Source organism: Colias croceus, chromosome 3 (assembly GCF_905220415.1).
Source record: "Colias croceus chromosome 3, ilColCroc2.1".
In the NCBI taxonomy this organism is placed as follows: domain Eukaryota; kingdom Metazoa; phylum Arthropoda; class Insecta; order Lepidoptera; family Pieridae; genus Colias; species Colias croceus.
Window position 1 is genome coordinate 1,864,062 of NC_059539.1, and position 22,028 is coordinate 1,886,089.

The 22,028-nt window shown below is 33.6% G+C and overlaps 3 protein-coding genes across 3 annotated transcripts in view; all 3 read left to right on the forward strand.

The window, feature by feature from the left end:
- Nucleotides 1-15,267, forward strand: part of LOC123706466 (endonuclease/exonuclease/phosphatase family domain-containing protein 1-like) — a 33,758-nt gene extending 18,491 nt beyond the window's left edge. The window contains exons 5-6 of the mRNA XM_045655766.1: nucleotides 7,823-7,987; nucleotides 13,967-15,267. Coding sequence (XP_045511722.1) covers nucleotides 7,823-7,987; nucleotides 13,967-14,202 — 401 coding nt within the window. The 3' untranslated portion in view covers nucleotides 14,203-15,267. The remainder of the gene's footprint in view (nucleotides 1-7,822; nucleotides 7,988-13,966) is intronic.
- A 1,374-nt stretch (nucleotides 15,268-16,641) lies between these two features.
- Nucleotides 16,642-18,777, forward strand: LOC123706477. The gene is made up of 4 exons (XM_045655783.1): nucleotides 16,642-16,915; nucleotides 17,245-17,466; nucleotides 17,834-17,967; nucleotides 18,677-18,777. The coding sequence occupies exons 1-4, from the start codon at nucleotides 16,655-16,657 to the stop codon at nucleotides 18,750-18,752; spliced, it is 693 nt and encodes a 230-aa protein (XP_045511739.1). The 5' UTR covers nucleotides 16,642-16,654; the 3' UTR covers nucleotides 18,753-18,777.
- A 787-nt stretch (nucleotides 18,778-19,564) lies between these two features.
- On the forward strand, nucleotides 19,565-20,900 carry LOC123706478. Its single transcript, XM_045655784.1, has 4 exons — nucleotides 19,565-19,662; nucleotides 20,011-20,140; nucleotides 20,350-20,480; nucleotides 20,737-20,900. The coding sequence occupies exons 1-4, from the start codon at nucleotides 19,622-19,624 to the stop codon at nucleotides 20,795-20,797; spliced, it is 363 nt and encodes a 120-aa protein (XP_045511740.1). The 5' UTR covers nucleotides 19,565-19,621; the 3' UTR covers nucleotides 20,798-20,900.
- The last annotated feature ends 1,128 nt before the right edge of the window (nucleotides 20,901-22,028 follow it).

Genomic DNA, 22,028 nt, shown 5'->3' on the forward strand with positions numbered 1-22,028 from the left:
TTTTAAATCCTGATTTGTTGTGTACCTCATGAACCCATATACTATGATCACCTCTAAGAATATCAAAAGTATCAAAATTTTTTTTCCTTACTAAGCCGATGTTACCAGGTCCATATTTTTTAAATATGCCGCCTTTTACTGGGTTCAGCTTTGGCTGGCCAGACTCTAATAACCTGCTGCTGCTGCTGAGCAATTAAAAGAAGATTGCATTAATAGAAACGGACTGTATGTAAGTGGGATTGGAGCATCCGTTGTGACTTGTGGAATTTTATCTTTTACTTGTGTTTCGAGAAGGATCTGCATATTTTAATGGTTGAATGATTTTTATTGTATATTGTTATGTGCGTACATAACAATAATGTTAATGTTTTTAGGTGACACAATTTTTAGGGTTCCGTATTTATGTTTAAGTAATTAATAGGTTACCATTTCGGCTGCGCACTGCGCAGGTTACAGTGGGATTATAGACTATTCTTTGTCAATCTAGGTTGTCTTTTTTGGAGAAAACAATCAATATCAATCATCATCAAATAACATATCATCACTGTTTTACAAACTCACATCAAAATCATTTCAGCTTTTTTATGTACAGTGTTTGCAAACATGTAGACTGGAACATCATAATCTTAATAAGATTATTTCTAGGATAATGCGCTTATATCTTTATAATGTCTCTTCTTGAAATTAACATGTTGGCCTTACAAGCTTATGGGTATATTATTACTATACTTGCTTCGTTGTGTTATTGTTTGAATCTTTTATACAATATGTTGTGGTTATATAAAAATACTAGCTTCCGCCCACGACTTTGTACGTGCATCCCCGTTTTTCCCCGTTCCCGCAAGAATTTCGGGAAATCCTTTCTTAGGGGACGCCTACGTTATGACATCTACCTGCATGCCAAATTTCAGCCCGATACGTCCAGTGGTTTGGGCTGTGCGTTGATAGATCACTAGATCAATCACCTTTGAGTTTTATATGTATAGATATTTTCTGGTACCTAACTATTATGTAACTTACTTTGTACAATTATAAATATACAGTCAAATTTGTGAGTACGGTTGAATGGTTATTAATCTTAAATCTCGCTAACAATTTATGAAGCAAGAGATTTGATAAAGGCTACTACCACGGGTAAATATAGGGTTTTTGCAATAAGCACGGGTACATTTTGGCGGATTCGGCCATATTGGTCTTTGTGATACCTATCTGTTAAAAAAATATTTTTTATTCAGTCATTAAAACAAGATGGCCACCACATGCCGCAAAATGTACCCGCACTAATTGAAAATCCCCTATATCTTAAAATATTGACACTTGTCACATACTATAATATTAATTATGAAAGGCCAAGGGACTCGCGTGACATTAGGCGAGCGACGGGTCGATGACAAATGGCAATTATTTAAGCGGTACTGCACCGGGGTTGGTTGTAATTAGCTTTGGGAGGGGAGGGAATTATGAATTGAGGGACACGTGACTGTTATGTTGAGTCTGGAATTAGCATCTGTATAGGTGTAGATGCAAGGATGTATTTAGGGAGGGTTTCTAGTAGATTTATTCATAACGGGATTTATGAGAGTTTTTAAAGTGAAACTTTTATTACATCGTCTCAAACTTTTTGGTCTATTATCGTTAAAATACGATAATTTTTAGTTAAAATATTATGTCTATAGTGTGAAAAAAAGTTTCACTTTTACCGTGGTTTCATAAAACCACACAACATTTTTTTATAATAGAGGATTGTTAGAGGATCTAAAATGTTTATAATACTGCTTATTTGTTTATTAATTGTCAAGACAGGCTTAAATTTTATGCCAAAATAAATCATGTTATAAATGGAGCTGTACGAACCTTTTTGTTGCGTCTTTATATTGCTAAGAATAACTATTTTAAGATATTTTAAAACTAAAGATGTCCAAACATACAATTTAATATGCAAAGGAAGTTAAATCGACTGTTACTTTATAAGCATTCACACACACTAGTAAAATTACAATACTGAAAAATAAACTCCAACTAAATTGACATTGATTAATTTTGTGTCCTGTCTCTTTCATTTCCAAGAATTAAGAGCTAAGTATGAAAGAAACAGAGTAGAAACTAACCCTATAGTTAAACATCGATCATTGTAAAATATAAATGTTTACAAACACGTGCCCTAGTAAGAATTTTTAACCAGCAAGGCTATATTTGTTTATTCTTACGACATTGCTCATGTAATATTTTCACTTATGGCGGCTCGAATTTGGCAAAGGAACAAAAAATCTTAAATATTGGACAGGTGAAAGAGATGCCAACTTTCTTCATCGATGTATTGAGGAAAATTACTGAGGTATTTTATATTGCATAATGTTATTAATGTTTTGTGACAGACATATTATACTCATTTCATTAATTTATTTATTTAAATACACATCTAACATTAGGGTGCTTTTCCACCAATAATGTGCGAAAATGTGTAGCGAGGAATGCGTTTGTAAATAACCAATCATATCGCTCAATTTTGAAGTTTGAAGCGTTAAGCGTTTGAAGCGTATTTGCTATTTACAAACATATTCTTCGCATCAAATTCTCGTACATTATTGGTTAAAAAGCACCAAGCAGTTGCCAAATTCGATAGTGGTTTCTATATCTACATTTACCTGCAATGCTCCACTCCTGTTGGTCTTAGCGTGATGATATATAGCCGATAGCAGATAGCTCGATACATGGGCTATCTAAAATCGAAAGAATTTTTCAAATCGGACCAGTAGTTCCTGAGATTAGCGCGTTCAAACAAACTCTTCAAGATTAACGTTTGAGGTATTTTTTACCTGTATTTAGACGCTTTTCAATTGTAAAGTGCATATAAAAAATTCACTTGTTATTCGGTTTTTGTCGTCATACCCAAAAAGATTATGTGGCATGTCATCGGAATTTTGTTTTGACCTGTTACCCTTGGGAAAGGCATCGGTATTAAAGCAAAAAAAGATGAATGAATATTTGTTTTTGTACTTTAATAAATACCAAAAAACAGGCTCTTCTTTAATACACCTACTTGGGGTTAAATAACTTTATTACATAGTAGAGAATTCTTCCAACTTCTAAGCTAATTATATATAATAATCTAACTTTTTTAAGCGTTGCTATCTCTAGATTTCTTTCTTTTATTAGTATCAAGTAAGTCAAAGTTTTTTAACCAGTAAAAGCATTTAGTTCAATATTACCGAGTGTTTTAGTCTGCATAATATTTTTTAGTCACACGAGACAGTCAACTGGCCCGAAGCCGGGGGCCAATTTGTGTATGGTTTTCCGTTTTGGTGGACAAATTGTCAACAACATATCCGCTAATCGGAAGGAAACAACGGATCTTTCTGGAAGTTACTATAAATAGTACAATAATTAACATTCGAACAGCGCTTCGAATGCGGATCACCTCATTCATAGCTCCAAATATGGCCGGTGACCATCAACTCCGTCAAGCAATTATGTCCCATATAATTATGTAACAAGGCTACATATTAGCATGCAATAAAACTGCATACTTGGCACTTTCAATGTGAAATTTTATAGTATTGTATTCGTTTTAACAGAGTAGGATTATTTTAAGAGAAGTTTGTCTATAAAATAAGGTTATAATAATTTTGAAGACTAATAATAATCAGTACCTACTTATACCTTATTTAATTTGCATTTAAAACGATTCTTATGTATTTGTGTTTGTAGACTAGAATTACCTATACTTATAAGATTACATACAATTAGTTGTCAACTACTAACGGCACACGGTATTTCAGCCTCTAGAAAATTAATACCATTCTCTATCCATTAATTCTACTAGACATATATCAGACGTAGGTTCATATTCATTATTATACAAGCTTCTAAAGTCTCGCTATACGAGAGTTAGTATGATGTGTAAATAACAAAAAATCAGTTTATCTGATAAATAAAACTACAAAGAGAACACTTGCGTACTGTGCGTACTGTTCTCTTTATACTATGGTACTAACGATAGGGCTTCGGTATATAGCCACAGTATTACAATATTATTTCCTACAGTAAGGAAACGCCTTTGATGTCGCGCGATGCCGCCGCGCCGCCAGCGTAGGTACTTACGCTGCCACACGAAAATACGCTAGGGTTGCAACAAATGGGAAATAAAACAATTGTGATTATTAATATTATGATGAAATCATTTATTCATATGTACATTCAAAATAATTGCGATTATTAAATCTGATGTAATTATTTGTTCATAAATATATAATTACAGATATTGCACTGCTAAATATTATTTACGTGGACACTTTATTTTTGGATGTTCTTAATTGTACATTATACCATTTAACTAAGTAATGCATTCGCATTGGGATGTACAAACTGATTAGAAAATAATGAGGACAACATATACATAGCTTTGATTTTAATTCAACAGATACAATTAATACAATCTTTCTGAAATATTGTTTCCTTCTGGGATTTCAATGTAGATTTACATCCGTAAACGGAACAGTTTTTGCGCGCCATAATATAATATGTAAGTACCTATGTATAATAAAATTATTACACAAAAAATACGACTGCGTCGTCCCTTCGCGATAGTTAATGCAAACTCAGCGTGATTGCAGCGGCCCGCGTCGCCCGACCCCCCGCCAGTTCCCCTCCGTTTCTCTGCACAAGTACATTCGTCGCCATACTGTAGGAAATATGGAAATACTGTGATATAGCTTTATTTTTATTTTATTGTCTAAAAACAAAGAAGTCGAAAACATAAACACGTATTGTTCTGTATTTATTTTATTGTTTTGTATGGATATGTATGGCTTCAAAGTCTATGTTGAGAATGATCGTAAAGTGTAGTTATTGCTAGATTTTTAACGAATAGAAACAGTGCTGAATCGTCAGACAAACAATAAAAAAGCGTGTGTGTTGAGCGTACATGTCAAAAGTGAAACTTCTTTGGCAAGATTCAAAAATAACAAAATCGTCGCCTTACTCCATGACGTGACGGTATTGCCATGACGTGACTTTGAAATTATACTCTCAACGTGCCTAAAGAAGTTTCACTCAAAAATAAAAAAAATATTTCTATAAGTATTAACATTTTATACAACGCAGTATATAATATCTGAATAATAAAACACAGCGATTTATAAGAAAGGTTTTTATGAGCTTGATAAGGATTTTTTGTGGCCATTGCAAACACGTGGCTCGAACAGTCGTGATTAATATTTAATATTTATACTTTTATTGTCTTCATTCTATTGACTTAATAATTGGCACAACGAACACTTGTACAAGGTCTTAATTTCATGTTTATTTATTGGCAATGACACCTGCGTTTGTTATACATAGATTTCTTGTCTTTTATCCGAAGGAAAGTAGATGATTGTCAGAAAGACAGTCAGTTTTGATTGTAGAGGATATGGAGATAGTTCTGTGGGATTGGGTATCTTTATATTTTTTGAGTCTGCTACAGAAACTAAAGAGTCAAATTGCAATGTAAGTATATTGTTTTTGTTGCTATTTTTAAGAACTCTGCGTAAATGCACATGTGTTTTCTTTAATTAAATATCTTCTTTTGTAAATACAAGGGACCGTAAGAAGGTGTGGCATACGGTGTCCAAATTAAATAAATAAATACAGTTATTATACAGGATAGGAATTAGGATACGCTATAAATGGTATTCTTATTTGACTACTTTAGTATAAATTACAACTGGTCAACAGCCTTCATACGTGATCGAAATTTTAAAGTAGTTCCTGCGTAATTTTACCTTAGTCAGAGGTACTATCGTTCAATCTATAACCAGATGATTACCTACCCATTGGAAATAATAAATAAGCACAAGAAATATACCAACCAGTTAATATTTGTCTTTTGACGTCTCAGTTGATGCATCCCAAGTTTTCCCTTGTACCATTTATTGTAAAATTAAAAATGGACAATATGAAAACCACGACAGTGTGGCACTGCATTGATTTTTTATCTTTTCCATATTTGTTACTTATCGTAAGCATTGGGTTATACTGAAACAATCAAACAGAAAATTAAACAATAAAGAGTATATTTTCAATAAAAAGTCGACATTTAAATTCGTGACGTGCACAGCGATTGCGATGAATTGACCTCTCGACTGTTGTTCGCGGCGGGTCAAGTGGTTTAGAACCTTCGCTCTATTTCGGTTCCATTTGTATTGTTTGTGACATTCTGGATATGTGGAAATTTTGATAATTGTATGAGGGAAATGTATGAAATGGCTCGATCTGGTAGAGAAGATCATGTACGTTAAGTACTTGTATGTATATCGGATACTAGCTGTTCCCCGCAGTTTCACTAGCATTACTCAGCTCCTGTTGATCTTAGCGTTATGATATACAGCCTATAGCCGTCCTCGATAAATGAGCTATCTAACATCGAAAGAATTTTTCAAATAGGACCAGTAGTTCCTGAGATTAGCGCGTTCAAACAAAAAAACAAAGAAACTCTTCATCTTTATAATATGAGCATAGATTAAAACAGATAGACGATTATCAATTATTGTTATTCTAGAGTCTAGACTAATGGAAAAATATTTGAAGTATATTGGAATATTCAAGTATCTGCATTATGCTTTATTGCACAGACTATTTGTTTTTCTGTATTTTTTTTCTGGAATATAAATACATACATTTTAACTAGACAATGTCGTGCGCTCTATCGAGAAGAAGTGCGAATTCAAAACCCCAAAGAATATATTAACTATTCGAAATTGTATGTAAATAATAAACTAAAACTACTTTAATAAAAAGTAAAAAGTAAACTCGTTTTATCGTGATATTGAAAGCGGTTATCGTAGATTGAAGTTTATCTGCTGATTAGATTTGTTTGAAAGAAAAGGACGGTCGTGTCCATGCAGTTACGCAATATGGGTTGGCATATAGATATGTAGATAGGTGTTATCATCTTGGCCAATCATCATCTTTATCGTTAGATTCCTATTTATTCTAATCCCAAGAACAAAGGTGTTTGACAGTTTAGGGCTTTAGGCCATAATCCACCATGGCAAGTTACCTGACCATGTCGTGATCATAACATCAACTGTTCGTTTTCGGACCTCGCACGTCGGTTTCCTCAACGTACCTATACACTACTTACGAAATAAAAGATATCCCAAATAAAGACGCCTATAAAACGAAATAAAGATGTTATTGTAATAATAATTAATACATATCGTGCCTACTTGGATTAGTGAATCCGGCTATTTATCCGTTTCAATATATTTTATTCATCAATGAATCATAAGTTGATGCTTACCAATATCATTGATTTATCAATTTTTAAATAGACAATCTATCTATAGTCTCAATAGATTGATATACGAATTACGACATGGATTGTAGATTATTAAACAAACTACTAGCCGCTGGCTTCGGCTTTACCCGAATTTGCTTTTGATAAAAACCTGTGTTACACAAAAAAGTTGTAGGCTGTAGCCTTCTAATCTATACTAATATTATAAAGAGGAAAGGTTTGTATGTATGTAGTATGTATGGTATTCACGCATTAACTACTGAACCGATTACAATGAAATTTAATACACATATAGAGAGTAACTTGGATTAACACATAGGATAGGTTTTATCCCGGAAATCCCACGGGAACGGGAACTATGCGGGTTTTCCTTTGAAAAAGCGGGCTAAGACGCGGGCGGAAAGCTAGTGGTTAAATAACTTTGATATCGATCAATTAGTATTTGGCATAAATTCTTAAAAAAGTCTTTCCTCTTAATAATTATTTAGTTACCTTCAGTATACACACACACACAGTGAATAAATATATTATTTTATTTTTCAGCGTTCCTGATATGTGGCAGGCCGTTAATTCTGGTTAACGTGCACTGTAAAGACGCGCTAGATGAAGAGGACAGCAAGAGACTGAGGGAGATAGCAGATGTGGCGGTTGGAGCGAAGCTGCAGCTCGCTTTCCTGGGCGAGTTTCAGAAGTGGGATAATGTTAGAAGTGAGTTTTTTGTCATTATTTTTATTGTATTATTTTTTTGCGCTTTCTTATTAATATTAGTGAAGAGATTTAACAGGAATTTGGTATTCAGATAGATTATGATTTGGATAGGAACAGGGATAAAGTGAAGCCCCATGTCCCCGTAGTGGGGTAAGGGGCAGATGCATTATGCATACATCTGTTTCACTGATCGATTTTTCTTTAGGGACAAGTAGGTGATCAGCCTTCTGTGTCCTACCAGACCGAGATATTTTTTTTCTTTGTCTCCACCGGGAACGGGGATAGGGTATAATAAAAAGTTGGTAAAGATGTAAGCGTTTGGATCTATGGATGTGTGTTCGCCAGAATGATAGAAACAACATCCACATCCACTAAAAATGCAGTCAGTTTATATTTTGAAAAACATAAGCAATGTATTAATTAGAAAATTCCCATACCTATAATACCTATAATATTCTATATCTATGATAAACACGTGATGGAATTATCGATCTGCAGTAGCATCTTATTTACGAACGGTTTACGTTATGCAATAATTAATTGTCTGTCGTATTGATTTCACAACGGGTGTTTACACTGTGTCCATGCATGCGTAATGTGATAAGTGCAGAGGATAATAATTACATGCAGGAACATGACTAATACGTAGACTCATAGATAAATTTTATGCCTATCCCTACTGTTTATTTAAAATCGTGTCACTTTGTTTATAAAGTCTTGCAGAACATCTTAAAGAGCTTTTTTTATTGATTTTATTCGGTAGGTCCATGAGTAGGAAGTAGATATTTTTTAAACAAGTAAAATCCTAAATGATGAGGTTAAAGCTGAACAATATTTGTCGGGTTAGCTATAAATGCCTAATGTCACAGATTAGATACTAGCTAATGTCTAGAATCTTGCATATTAATTGAATTTGTTTATCCTTATTCGTTATCATTGCAGGTGTAAAAAAATCCTTTATCACTTAATGAAAGCTAACGTTAAATCGTGACATGGCAATTTTATTTTTTTTATGATAAAAATGAAGGAGTAAAAAAGCTGGCTACTTTTTTTGTTGTAAAATTTAGAAACGTGCATATGGCATATTAATAAATTTGTCACTTTATGCCATCGAAGGTCAGAAAACGGCCAAGTCACATTATTTTAACTGATGTGTAGAGTTGCTAAGTTAGGGCTTGTAGAGTTAAGACGTGTAGAGTTAGACACTTGGCTCCATAATAGATGCGATAACTGTTCAGAGTGGCGTCTTGGCATTTACATGATTTTATATTTCTTTTGATACGATTTTTTTTTTCTTCAAGGTATTCGTGTATCATTCTGGTTTTTCTTTTGTGTTTGGAAAATGAATAGTCGATAGATGCATCTAATTTAGACCTTGGCATTAAAGGGTGCAGGTTGAAAGGTGGAAAGATAGTGTGGCTTTCTTGTTCATATTTACGTACATACATGGGCGTAGCTAGCCATGGGCTCAAGGTGGGGCAACAATAAAAAATAATATGTAACTAGCAACTGTATGTACCAAGTATGTACCCAAAGTTATATCCAGGTCTTCAAATGCCGGCATTTCCGAAGGCATTTGCGAAGGCATTCGCGAAGGCACTCGCGAAGGCATTTGCGAAGGCATTTGTGAAGGCATTCGCGATGGCATTCGTGAAGGCATTCGCGAAGGCACTCGCGAAGGCATTTGCGAAGGCATTCGCGAAGGCACTCGTGAAGTCATTCGCGAAGGCATTCGCGAAGGCATTTGCGATGGCATTCGCGAAGACATTTGCATAACTAGCAACTGTATGTACCAAGTATGCACCCAAAGTTATATCCAAGGCATTTGTGAAAGCATTCGCGAAGGCATTCGCGAAGGCATTCGCGAAGGCACTCGCGAAGGCATTTGCGAAGGCATTTGTGAAGGCATTCGTGATGGCATTCGCGAAGGCATTCGCGATGGCATTCGCGAAGGCATTTGCGAAGGCATTCGCGAAGGCATTCGCGAAGGCATTTGCAAAGGCATTTGCGTAGGCATTCGCGAAGGCATTGGCGAAGGCATTCGCGAAGGCATTCGCGAAGGCATTCGCGAAGGCATTTGCGAAGGCATTTGCGATGGCGAATAAGTCTAAAGTAAAAAGTATCAGTGAGTTGTAGAATGTGTAAAACAACAAAAGTGAAATTGGATAAGTTAGTGGGGTAACTAATTGGGGTACTATACTCATTTTTCTTACAGTTCATGTAACATAGAAACCTCAGCTATTTTCTTTTTTCGTGTGTAATTCGTTATTCGAATTATTGTTATTCAAAACACCTTATTGTTCACCTACCACACCACGAAATAGATCCAAAAATCTTCAGCCGTTTGGTCGCTGGGCGTATGACACTTGTTAGGTGTTAGTCAGTCAAAAGAGTTAGTAGGTACTTATTTTTAGATTTGGTTAGGTATCTACCTACCTTCCAGGTTAAAGCTAGAGTGGGGCAAGTGCCCCACCCTGCCCCACCGTGGCTACGCCCATGCGTACATATTAACTAAAAAAATTACCAATAAGAATAATTGCCGGCACGTAACTTGACCACTTTTTAGCGTAGTGGGGGAATGGAGCTTGCTCTTAAAAAAATATACTAAATGTTGATGCACAAATTTTTTGTATAAGAAGTTTACCGGGCGCTCTTACTTTGATACCAGGTAGATTGGCGTCCTGCGAATTTTCCTAAAATAACTTATTTACTCATAATGAATACTCAAATCAATATTTACCTTACATAACTCATTTGATAATTGATAAGCGGCCATAAGCGGGCTTTGTTCAAAGCTGTCATCGCAACCGAGTGACCGCTAACAGATAATGTGACCTTTGAGTTGGCGGGGATTAAATCTATTTGCTCATTAGTTACATGATTCATTTGTTAGTTACTAGCTTTAGAATGTGACTGTCCCTGGGTATACAGAAATCGTTTGTTTTATAAATTATCGTTCGTATCTCGGTGCTTAAAGATCGGGATTTATAAAAGCCCATATGTTTGGTGGAATCTCTATTCGTTTTTATTTAAATATCGAAATCAGTTCAGTGTGCCTAGTGCGAGTTTTCATCGAGTACGAAACGTTACTATCGCGTCTGCGTCACAGCGAAATTTGTATGGGGAATCAAAGCTTCCCCATACGTCCGCTAGGGGCGCTGTTCGATTTCCCATACTAATTCGGCTGTGACGCAAACGCGATAGTAACGTTTCGTACTCGATGAAAACTCGCACTAGGCACACTGTAGTTTAGACGTGAGAGCGTAACAGAGACGTCTCTCTGTCTCACGTTACTCTTCTTTTATTAGGTGATGAGTATGTTTGATAATACGCTGACAACTTTAAAAGAAGGAAAAAACACGATGACGACTAGAGCCTAAATTGTCTAACTAAATCCTTTTAAACAGAAATATCATCGGTTTATCTCAAGTTGTTGTACATTTTGTTTCTTTGCAACGTTAAAAATTGATAAATGCCCGGTTCCTATATTCAACGGATCGTCATAGTATCAAAGCTACTATCCGTTTTTCTAGAACTAACTACGAGTCGTTATTACCGTTCCACAATTTTATTTCTTGACGTGCTATCGACGGACATCCGTTGGTCATAAAAATACCGAGCCCTCTTCACTCACAGATGTGCGTTTCGTTATAAGCCAAATTGAAATTAAAATAACACAAAATTCAGGACAAAATAAGTTAAATATACAGCCGAATTATAAACTTTAAGAATAAAGTTTCTTATTAATAAAGAACTAATACTAAATAACTATATATTTGTAGACATCTGCGTGATAATTTTCCTTCTAAACAACCTAATGCGTTACACAGAAAGCAAAAACGGAACGTTTTTCTCGCGCACGCGTGCATTGCTTGTCAGTTGTCAAATTATTGTCATTCATTGTTGATTGATGATTCATTGTCAAGTTTTATAATTAAAGAATAACAATACAACGACCACTGTTTATATATTTATTAAAAATGGATATTACGCCGGTAAGTACGCCTTTATATTTCTTCTTTAAAATCGTCTGCCGCTTACTTTTTGCTTCGGACACTTTTAAAGTCAAACATATATTTCTGTTACAGAAATCGAAGAAGGCTATGAGTAAAGACGAGATTGCTCAATTATTATAACCAGTAAGGAGACTAATGCTTCTACGAATAAATTAAAGGATGAATGTTGGACTTCGTTGACCAATACATTTAATGCAAAAATTGGTCAAATACCTACCAGGAAAACTTTTTATTTTCAGCCAAAAAATTCAAACATAATAAGGATGATGGACAAATATTATGAAGAAATAATTGAAATACTGAACACACAATAATTGAAATACTGAACACACAATAACTAATTAATTTTTGTATATTATTAAGCAATATATCTAGACATACGGTAGAAAAAGAATTTGTTAGGTAGTGCTAAATGTAAATCTTATGTAAAAAATGTATTTAGTTCAGAGAGCCTATTACAGCGTTAAGGAATATAATATAGAAGATGATAATCGATGGAGGGTTGTCGTGTAAGAATCACAGGACAGTTCTTTGGCATATATTATGTAGTTACATATTACTATGTAAAATTAAACTGTAATAAAGAAATAAAACTTTTATTCCATTTTATTATGTACTTTTATTTATTTTTTATTATTTACAATACAATGTTTAAAAAATTGATTTCTACATTGCAAACATAGACACATATATATACTAGTGGTCCGCCCCGGCTTCGCCCTTGGTACATGTTTATGTTTTCTTTCCATAATAACCATCCTCGTACTTCAAGGAACATTATAAAAAAATAATTATCGAAATCGGTCCACCCGTTCACGCGTGATGCCGTGACCAAGGGAAATAGGTCTGCCACTGATATCGATATTGTGCCTAAAGCATAGAACCTCAGCGTCAACAGTAATTGATGTTATGGAGATACCCCATGATTCCTGAAATGACAACATAAATTAGGTATGTAATAAGGTTAGACGTGTTTGGTATAATATTAATGCCTCCATTAAACTAACCTGGCTCCTTTTATTCGTACGTCTGGATAAATTTCAAGAAGTAATTGTTCAACAGATTCTTTATCAAGTCGAAATCTCAATTGAAATTCGTGAGAATCCAGGGTCGCAAAAAAATCCACTCCTTCTCTATAATATATATTCTTTCACGCCCACTATCTTCTTCCGAAATTCGATATAATATTAAACACTTCTCTATCACTATCTGAACTCCACATTTCGATATTGAAGCGGAAACAATGAAATAGTAAGAATTTAACCGCCCGAAATCGACGGGTAAACAAAATGCTATACGAATAGTAACTTTGACAGCATAATGACATTAAAAATATTTATAGGAACGCGATAAACTGTCTTCTCCATACAATATGCTTACCGTTCGTTAATAGTAACCCTCCCATCCGTCAGTAGGAAGCCGTCGGTAAGTTGCTTGACGAGACGTTTTTTATAGGAACGATTTTCGCTTACGCTTGGTTAATTATACTACTATTCGTAACTAAAACGGATCGTTTTTCAAATATAGGAACCGGGCAAAAACGACCCTTTTCAAGGTTATTTAAAATTTTGTTCTAAATTAGAACCTTGAAATATAATCAACCTCTATAATTACATAGTAGCTCGATAATCCTGCTCTTATCGTTGTATGAATAAGATTACAGATATTGCAACATTTTAAATTGATAATATTTATAGATAGATAGACTTATTGCCTAATAATTATTCAATACTAGTAGTGCCGCGCGATTTCACACGCAAGAACGCCTGAAAATGAGTATTTCAAAAGCTGATGTGAAAATTTTGTACATATGCTACATCACTGCCAATTATCATCAAAATCTGTTTAATAGTTTTCGCATGAATGAGTAAAAAAACATACATCCAATTCGCCATAATATTAAGAAAATGAACATTTTTTATAGGTCTTAAAGCTTGTTACTAAAGGTCTCTTTTGTCAACAGTGTTACAGAACTGCGAGTCGCTACTCGACGAAGAAATAAAAACAACGGTGGATGCGACTGTATCGGGAAAGAGCACAATATTATGTCCCGGGACCAAAGACGCTAGCAACTTTATAGGACGCTCGGGGGCGGTTAAATCTGGGCTCTGTCACCTGGCAATACCACGAGGATGGTCCTGGGGAGGACCAGCATCACCCTTCTGCCCGGTGTGGACAGAACTAAAAATACCCGATTGACAAAAAATAAAATTTGTCGATGGTAGAAAATTATCTGTGGTGTACTGCGCGACTACGGCGCTCTTCCTTCTCATACAGTGTCTTTACTTTGTGGTCCATATTTTGAATATCGTGTAGAACGGCCATTATTTTTTTAATTTCCCGCTATTTTCAAGTTTCGTTTTTTTTGGGGATTTTGTATAGCTTAAGCAAATGAAATTTATCATACGTTTATCGATTTATTACTTCTGTAATTAATGAATGTATTTACTGTAAAATAATTATGACATATATATATTCAAGTGTAGATATTAACGGTTTCTGTATATAGGCAGTATTTTTATCGTACCATGTTCCTTTTTAAGTACTTCCATTTGAGTAGCTGAAGAATTGCGTCCTCTGGTTTAAATAATATTAAAAAATGCTATATTTTTAAAGATAAATAAATTGCTACTTAACATTTTCAAATTCCACTTTTAGATTTTAAGGAATCGAGGCCAAATTTTTTGTGTCAATAATTAAATTTTTTATCCGATTCAAGTAGATATAAAATCTATTTTTCTCGATACTACAATAGATATTTTTCCCAATGTTTGCTTAGATAATAGAAGATAATATTTTTAAAGCGCAATAGTTTAAATTCCATACGAATAGTTTGTTACGGGCATCATTATGTTAAATGTATACAAATGAAAGGGTATTTTAAATTCATTGTACCTGAGAAAATTCCTCTTAGATGTTAAAATAGATTCAAGAAATGTTTTTTTTTTTTTTGCCAAAATTTAGTTGAAATAATTTGCCAACAAATAGTTTACTTTTGGAGTTTGCGTGAAGAAATAAATCGTCTCAAATATAGAGATTATGGAAACTATGTGATATCACATACAAAGTATTGAACGGATTAATATTTTTGTATAATGTGTATATACTGTGTAGTGATTGATCTCGTATTTGTAAATGTAGAGTTTATTTTTACGAATGTGACACTTGCAATTTTTTTTTTTACTTTTTTTTGCCTCGAGACTGTGGTATTTTTAATTCAATGAAATAATATGGCTGTATGTTTAAGATTTAATGAACTTATTTGTTTTTAGGGTTCCGTAGCCAAAATGGCAAAAACGGAACCCTTATAGTTTCGTCATGTCCGTCTGTCCGTCTGTCCGTCTGTCCGTCTGTCACAGCCGATTTACTCGGAAACTATAAGTACTACAGTGATGAAATTTGATGGGAATATGTGTTGTATGAACCGCTACAAAAATATGACACTAAATAGTAAAAAAAAGAATTGGGGGTGGGGCCCCCCATACATGTAACTGAGGGATGAAATTTTTTTTTTCGATGTACATACCCGTGTGGGGTATCAATGGAAAGGTCTTTTAAAATGATATAAAGTTTTCTAAAAAACATTTTTCTTAAAGTGAACGGTTTTTGAGATATCAGCTCTCAAAGTCGTAAAAAGTATGTCCCCCCCCCTCTATTTTTATAACTACGGGGTATAAAATTCTAAAAAAAATAGAGGTGATGCATGCTAATTAACTCTTTCAACGATTTTTGGTTTGATCAAAGTATCTCTTATAGTTTTTGAGATAGGTTGATTTAACTGTAATTTATTATATTTGCTGCTACGGAACCCTTTGTGCGCGAGCCCGACTCGCACTTGGCCGGTTTTTATTTTTTTAATGATTTATATGTATTATGTCTTATCAATATAGTATATTAAATATATTACCACGGTCTCTCACTTCGCTTATTATAATTGTGATTTTTTGTTATTCTAAGCAATTTTTATGTACTAAGTGACCATTCAAGCAATAATATTATTTTATAAACACTTAAAATATGAATTTAAATGTGTTAGTGTCGCAAATTACCTATATTTTGTGATAATAGTAAATTATTTTTAACCACGTAAATTATGTTTTATGTTACGGCTTCGGTGTAATTTATTTGATGAATTTTAATAAATCAATCAAATATAAATTGTTGTTTTAATTGTATGCAGAAGGGGTTATCTAATATATAAAAATCAATGCCACTTTTCGTTGTAATTCCATAACTCGAGAACGGCTGAACCGATTTCGATAATTCTTTTTTTATTATATTCCTTGAAGTACGAGGATGGTTCTTATGTAGAGAAAACGTTAATATGTACCACGGGCGAAGCCGGGGCGGACCGCTAGTTTTTTAATATATTTAAGTTTAATGATTGTACTACCTTGACTATGTTTACTGAGATTATTAGGAAAAATAATTTAAATGCAATAAATTCTGCAGGCTTTTTTTATTTACATTGCTGATTTTGTAAAAGTTCCTTCACTTGAAAAAATTTAATTTTATTAGCGCAACTCTTTCTAAACTCACAACAACAATAATACATCCACTTTATTTTTACTGCTCTGTAATTTGTCCACACATTTGTCAAATTCTATAAAACATCGATGTCAACAAAACTGACAATAATTGAACACCAAAAATGCCGAACGCAAAACAAAAAGTAGATACACTGCTATTCAACTATGAATCGACATACCGAACCGATTACCAACGGTACATAATCAAGGAATATCCCAAAACAGTATACAAACCGCGAGTCAGTCACTATGTAAGAGGTCTACCAGATTATAAGAATGTGCATACAATGAGGGAGTGGAGGGGAGACAGACCTCCCTTTAATATCCTGCACAAACCTAAGGACGTTGTTAGAACGAACCCCAGAATTGTGCAACAGGCATTTGTAAGTATTTAATGTATTTGGATCATTAGGTATTTTTACCGTAACATACATTTTATAAACAAATAATATAAGAAAATCCTGTATAGAGCAGTCAGCCGTACCTTGCTACACTGACAATATATATTTTTTTTATAAATACAGGAATCGAATTCACAACGACCCTATAATCCATATAAATTAAAACACACTGATTAAAACACAAAAATATATTATACTTTATTATTACGTTACAAACATACGCTACAGGAAGTGAGAATTCCCGCGCAGATAATCCAAACAATGACGTAACTAAACTAACCCATCATTATCTATATTCTATGGTATTTCAGGAAAAGCCCATAGATATAGATAGGGAAGAGGTCCAAAAGACAAGGCCTCGATTAGTGATGACTCCAGCAGTTAGTATGGATGATATAGAAGATCCTCGTGCGCGGGAAATCCTTTGCAATGACATGTATACGAGTGACATGACGAGAGCCACACGGGAAGCTGTTACTCCGAGTGTTAATGTTGCCGCGCCACTGCCGGGACTGCCTGCGCAGACTAATCCTGTAATAACTTTGATATTAAGTAGTCTAATCACAATTTTATAGTGTTATTTCTTTTTGAATCGTTAAAAGTTCAATATACTAGATACTTATATCAAATACGTATCTACTTCGTGACTATGGTTTGCATTCCGTTATATTAAAAAAAATTTGTCTACTTTATTCTGTACTTAAAATAAGGACCACACAACATTGATATGCCAAGTAGCGAATTTCAGGAACAATTCTTCAAAAGATAAAGAAAGGTTTTATTGAAATCCTACAATTTTAAACAAACAACAATTTTAAAGGAAACAAACTCCTAATAAAAGTACCTGTTTCATACTTATAGCTAAATCAGCAATCTGACACATTGAATTATTTCCAAAAGATATTCCTGCCAAAACTACAACCGCCGGTGGTGTCCCCTGAGTGGCGAATGGAGAGCGTGTCCTGGGACGGAAAGCAACTGAGAAGCTATTGTGATCCCACCAAATCATTCTGGCTTACACAAAAACTACCTAGGTTTGTATTTCAAATACAAATGTCTATAAATAATACGTGTTTTATACGAAGGAGATCGAACTTGTGGTACCTAAACTGTGCTTTGCCCCGCGGTTTTAACCGCATTGCTCCGATTCTATTGGTAGACGATATATTATTATTACATTGGCAAATATGTTTTCCCGACCTTTTCGAGTTTAGCTCGGACGTACAGACAAACAGACAAAATCTGAAACTATTTTTGGCTTCAATATCGAATGTAGATTACGCCCGAATTATTCTTAAAAAAATATTCAATAAAAAAAAATGTCTTAATTAATAAATAAAATTTATTATCATAGTCCGTTTATATAGAAGTTAGGTTTAAACAATCATAATAGTCATAGAAGAACAATAATACCCGGTGTTATGGTTAAATTGTAGATAACAATAACAACAACAATAGATACAAATAACAATAAAATAATGATAAAATATTATAATATAAGTGAGTATCATTTTTGCGATGATAAAAACATTTTTTAAAATAAGATCATGGTCTCCTCAGAGGATATGGAATATTTTTTCTATTTCGTGATATTTTTTCTCAAGTATCCAAGTAGGCACTAGGCACTAGGTAATTGTTGAATTGTCTGAAATTACCTTATATATACATATATATACCGGTACCTTAATATTTTAAAATGAAATTAGTTGTAGGTACATAAATATTCTTTTTGCATATTTTCAGGTGCCGTATGTGTGAAGAAACTGCAATTGTCAAACAACACCGAGATAATTTGCGAAAAATGAACCAAAGTAAATAATTATAATCGAAATCAGTGTCTCATTTTATATACATTAACAATTTATGGTAATAACTATAGTAGTTAATTAGTTATTAGTTAAAATTTGCCTTTTCCGTAGTTTATTTTATTTTAAATGTATTGTTGTACACATGTTTATTACCTATCTAATAAATATATTTAAAACACTTACTTTTTTCATTTTTTTTATTTTAACAATTAAAAATGTTTAACAAATAATATTTCAGAACTTAGCGAATCGACAGAATCTTATTTGCCATTTCCATTGTCAATGTTTGTCACTTTTTGAATAACTTGGCATCTTTGTTTTCGTAATAATTTTATTTCGTTAGGCTGTTTTATTTACTTATTTTGTTTTACATAATTTAAAATGTCCGTTAATCGCCATTTTGATTCCATGTTGTTCAACTATGAAACAACAAATAGAACTGATTTTCAATATAATAATATAACACCAACACCAAGAACTGTTTATCAAGAGAAACCTCGAAGCAAAAGACCAGGCTCTCCACAAAAATTTTATATTCATACGCTCACTAAATGGAAAATCTCGAAAATACCTACAGAATTATAATATGTAAAGAGGAAGGAGATTATGCGAACTAATCCAAAGGATATTGAGATGCAGTCTCAAGAGCCAGTAAATGAAGTAGGTTTATTTTATACACTATTCATTTCCATGTAAACTCAAAAATAACACACCAAAAGAACTGGAGAAAATTGCCTAATTAACATATCATACAAAAGTAAATTTCTGCTCTTTTAGCGGTTAAGGTACAGGAACTTAGTATTTACAAAGAGCCTGGTTTTAGATCAAATTATCGGATAAAGACCGCCAAAAAGTGCAGGCAACACGACCGCGGCTGGTCATGACGCCAGCAGTAAGCATGGATGATATTGACAACTCCGAGTTAGTGTTTATACTTTGATCTAATTTTCCAGAGTTCGTACAAAACCGTTTATGTAGCGTCATGCAATTTGCTAAATCTTATATGTCTTTCCTAACGTTCTCAACTATTTTTATTAAAAGACAACTATGAAAACTAAAAACTTGAGTTTTTCTCAATAGAATTTTGATTTACCTTGGATACCTAGTAATGTAGAACATTAATCATTAACCTAAGAACCAATCATCTTTCCTAAGAATGTTGGGACATTTTTTTCAAATAGACTACCTATTGCACGACTCATGATACATCAGAGAGTGCTTTACAATCGATTTTTTTTTCAATATGCTAACTTTCAAGTTTCAATATAGAGCTCGCGAACTTCTAATAAACGATATTTACCAATCGAGCGTACAGAAGATGCAAGAAGAGATTCGCAACTCTTGGCGCGACCACAGCTACCGCGCGCCGCTCAATGGACAACTTACCTGTGCTCAGCCGGTAATAAATTAATTTATGATCGAGAATAAATTTGCCTACGTTGATGCAAGCAAACTAACTTACTTACTTATAACTTTTGATACATTATTTTTCACTTTTTATTGATCTTCTGCCTACTGTATCTTCTTTATATTGTGCAATAGTGAAAAAGAGAAAATAAGTTGAAATTGGTATAAAGAAATTTATAACAAATTATGACTTAATATCAGATAACCCTGCAAAAGCTGCAAGTGCCTTACGTATCTCCTGAATGGCGCATGGAATCTGTATCATGGGACAATCGTCAGGTCCGCGCGTACTGTGATCCTTGCAAGGAGTTCTATTTATCGAGAGAACCAAAGTAAGTTTACTACATATGAAACCACGACATGATTGACGTGTTTGACAGTGATAAAGTTCATGCACAATGAACATTAATTACATTTGAGCCTTTTTCATAAATGAAGCAAGACTAGCTCTGTTCCAAGTTTCATTAAAATTGGTTCAGTGAATTCTTAAAACGTTTGCATTTTTCATTTTGTTATGTGGTTACTTTTGCTTTCATAATATTTTTAGGAATATGAAATGTGGTAATTAAAAAAAATTATTATTTTTAGATGCAGTGCATGCGATTTCACCGCTACCAGAGAATCCCAGAAGGCAAAGAAAACACAATAATCAGTAACAATAAGCTTTATTTCCAACATCAAAATATACATACCTACGTATTACATTTTAGAATATTTATTTTGGAATAATGTATTTTAGAATGTTTTTGTCTTAATTAAACGCTTTAAATATCAATATGTTTAATTTAAAAGGCCAGCACGGTGGACCATACGAATTTAGGTTCTTATTACTAGAAATAAGAACCATTTACAATACCACTATATACAGGGTATCCCATTATCGGTATACTAAGTGCGAAAGAACTTGTAGTCTTGCATACATGGATCACGTAAAAAATACTTAAACAACAAAACTACGCCAAAAATTTTATGCTAAATTTTTCCTAAAAATTCATGTTTTCTTCTCTAGCTTCGCGCAGCCGGCTTATAACGCTTCGCTTATGTGAGCATATTGTCTATGAAAACATAATCATAAACGATAGCTCACGTGCTGGTGGCAAAGTTGGGCGGGTTGCTTGTTATGGGTGTACAAAAATTCATCTATTTGAAAAAAAATGCATCTGGAATTTAATAAGTATTTTTACGTTCTCAGCGTATGCAAAACTATAACCTCCATTGAGCTTAGAATACCTACGGTGTGACAGCCCTGTATACTTTTAGGTATACATAAAAAAAAACACAAGTTTTAGGGCCGGTTTCTCCACTTGCTGACAATTGTCCTGATATCTTATTTGACACATTTTTACGTTATTTTAACTGATAGATAATTTTAACAGGACATATCCAGAAGCGGTAAAACCGGCCATAAAAGACAATAATTATTTTAAAACTAGCGAAATAACGTTCTGATATTGTTATTTCTATGAAATAGTTTAACATTAGCGAAAAACAAACATAATATAAATATAATTTGATAGATTATAAAATATCATAGATTTGGCAACAATGTGCTATATCAAACAAAAATTTTAATAACTAATCGAATAATTGAAGAAATACATTTTTTTTATACATGCAGAATAACCCATATTATATTTTTCTTGATTAAAGATATATTTTGAAGTGAAACTTCTTTAGGCGTGTTGAGATTAAAATTTCAAGATTGCGTCATGGCAATACCGCCACGACATGGAGTAAAGCGACGATTTTGGTATCTTTGAATCTTGCCAAAGAAGTTTCACTTCTGACACGTGTGCTGAACACACGCTTTTTTTATTAATAAATTTTAGTTTTAACTGGTATAAAATGCTATGACGCTACATAGTGAGAAAATGTATTTT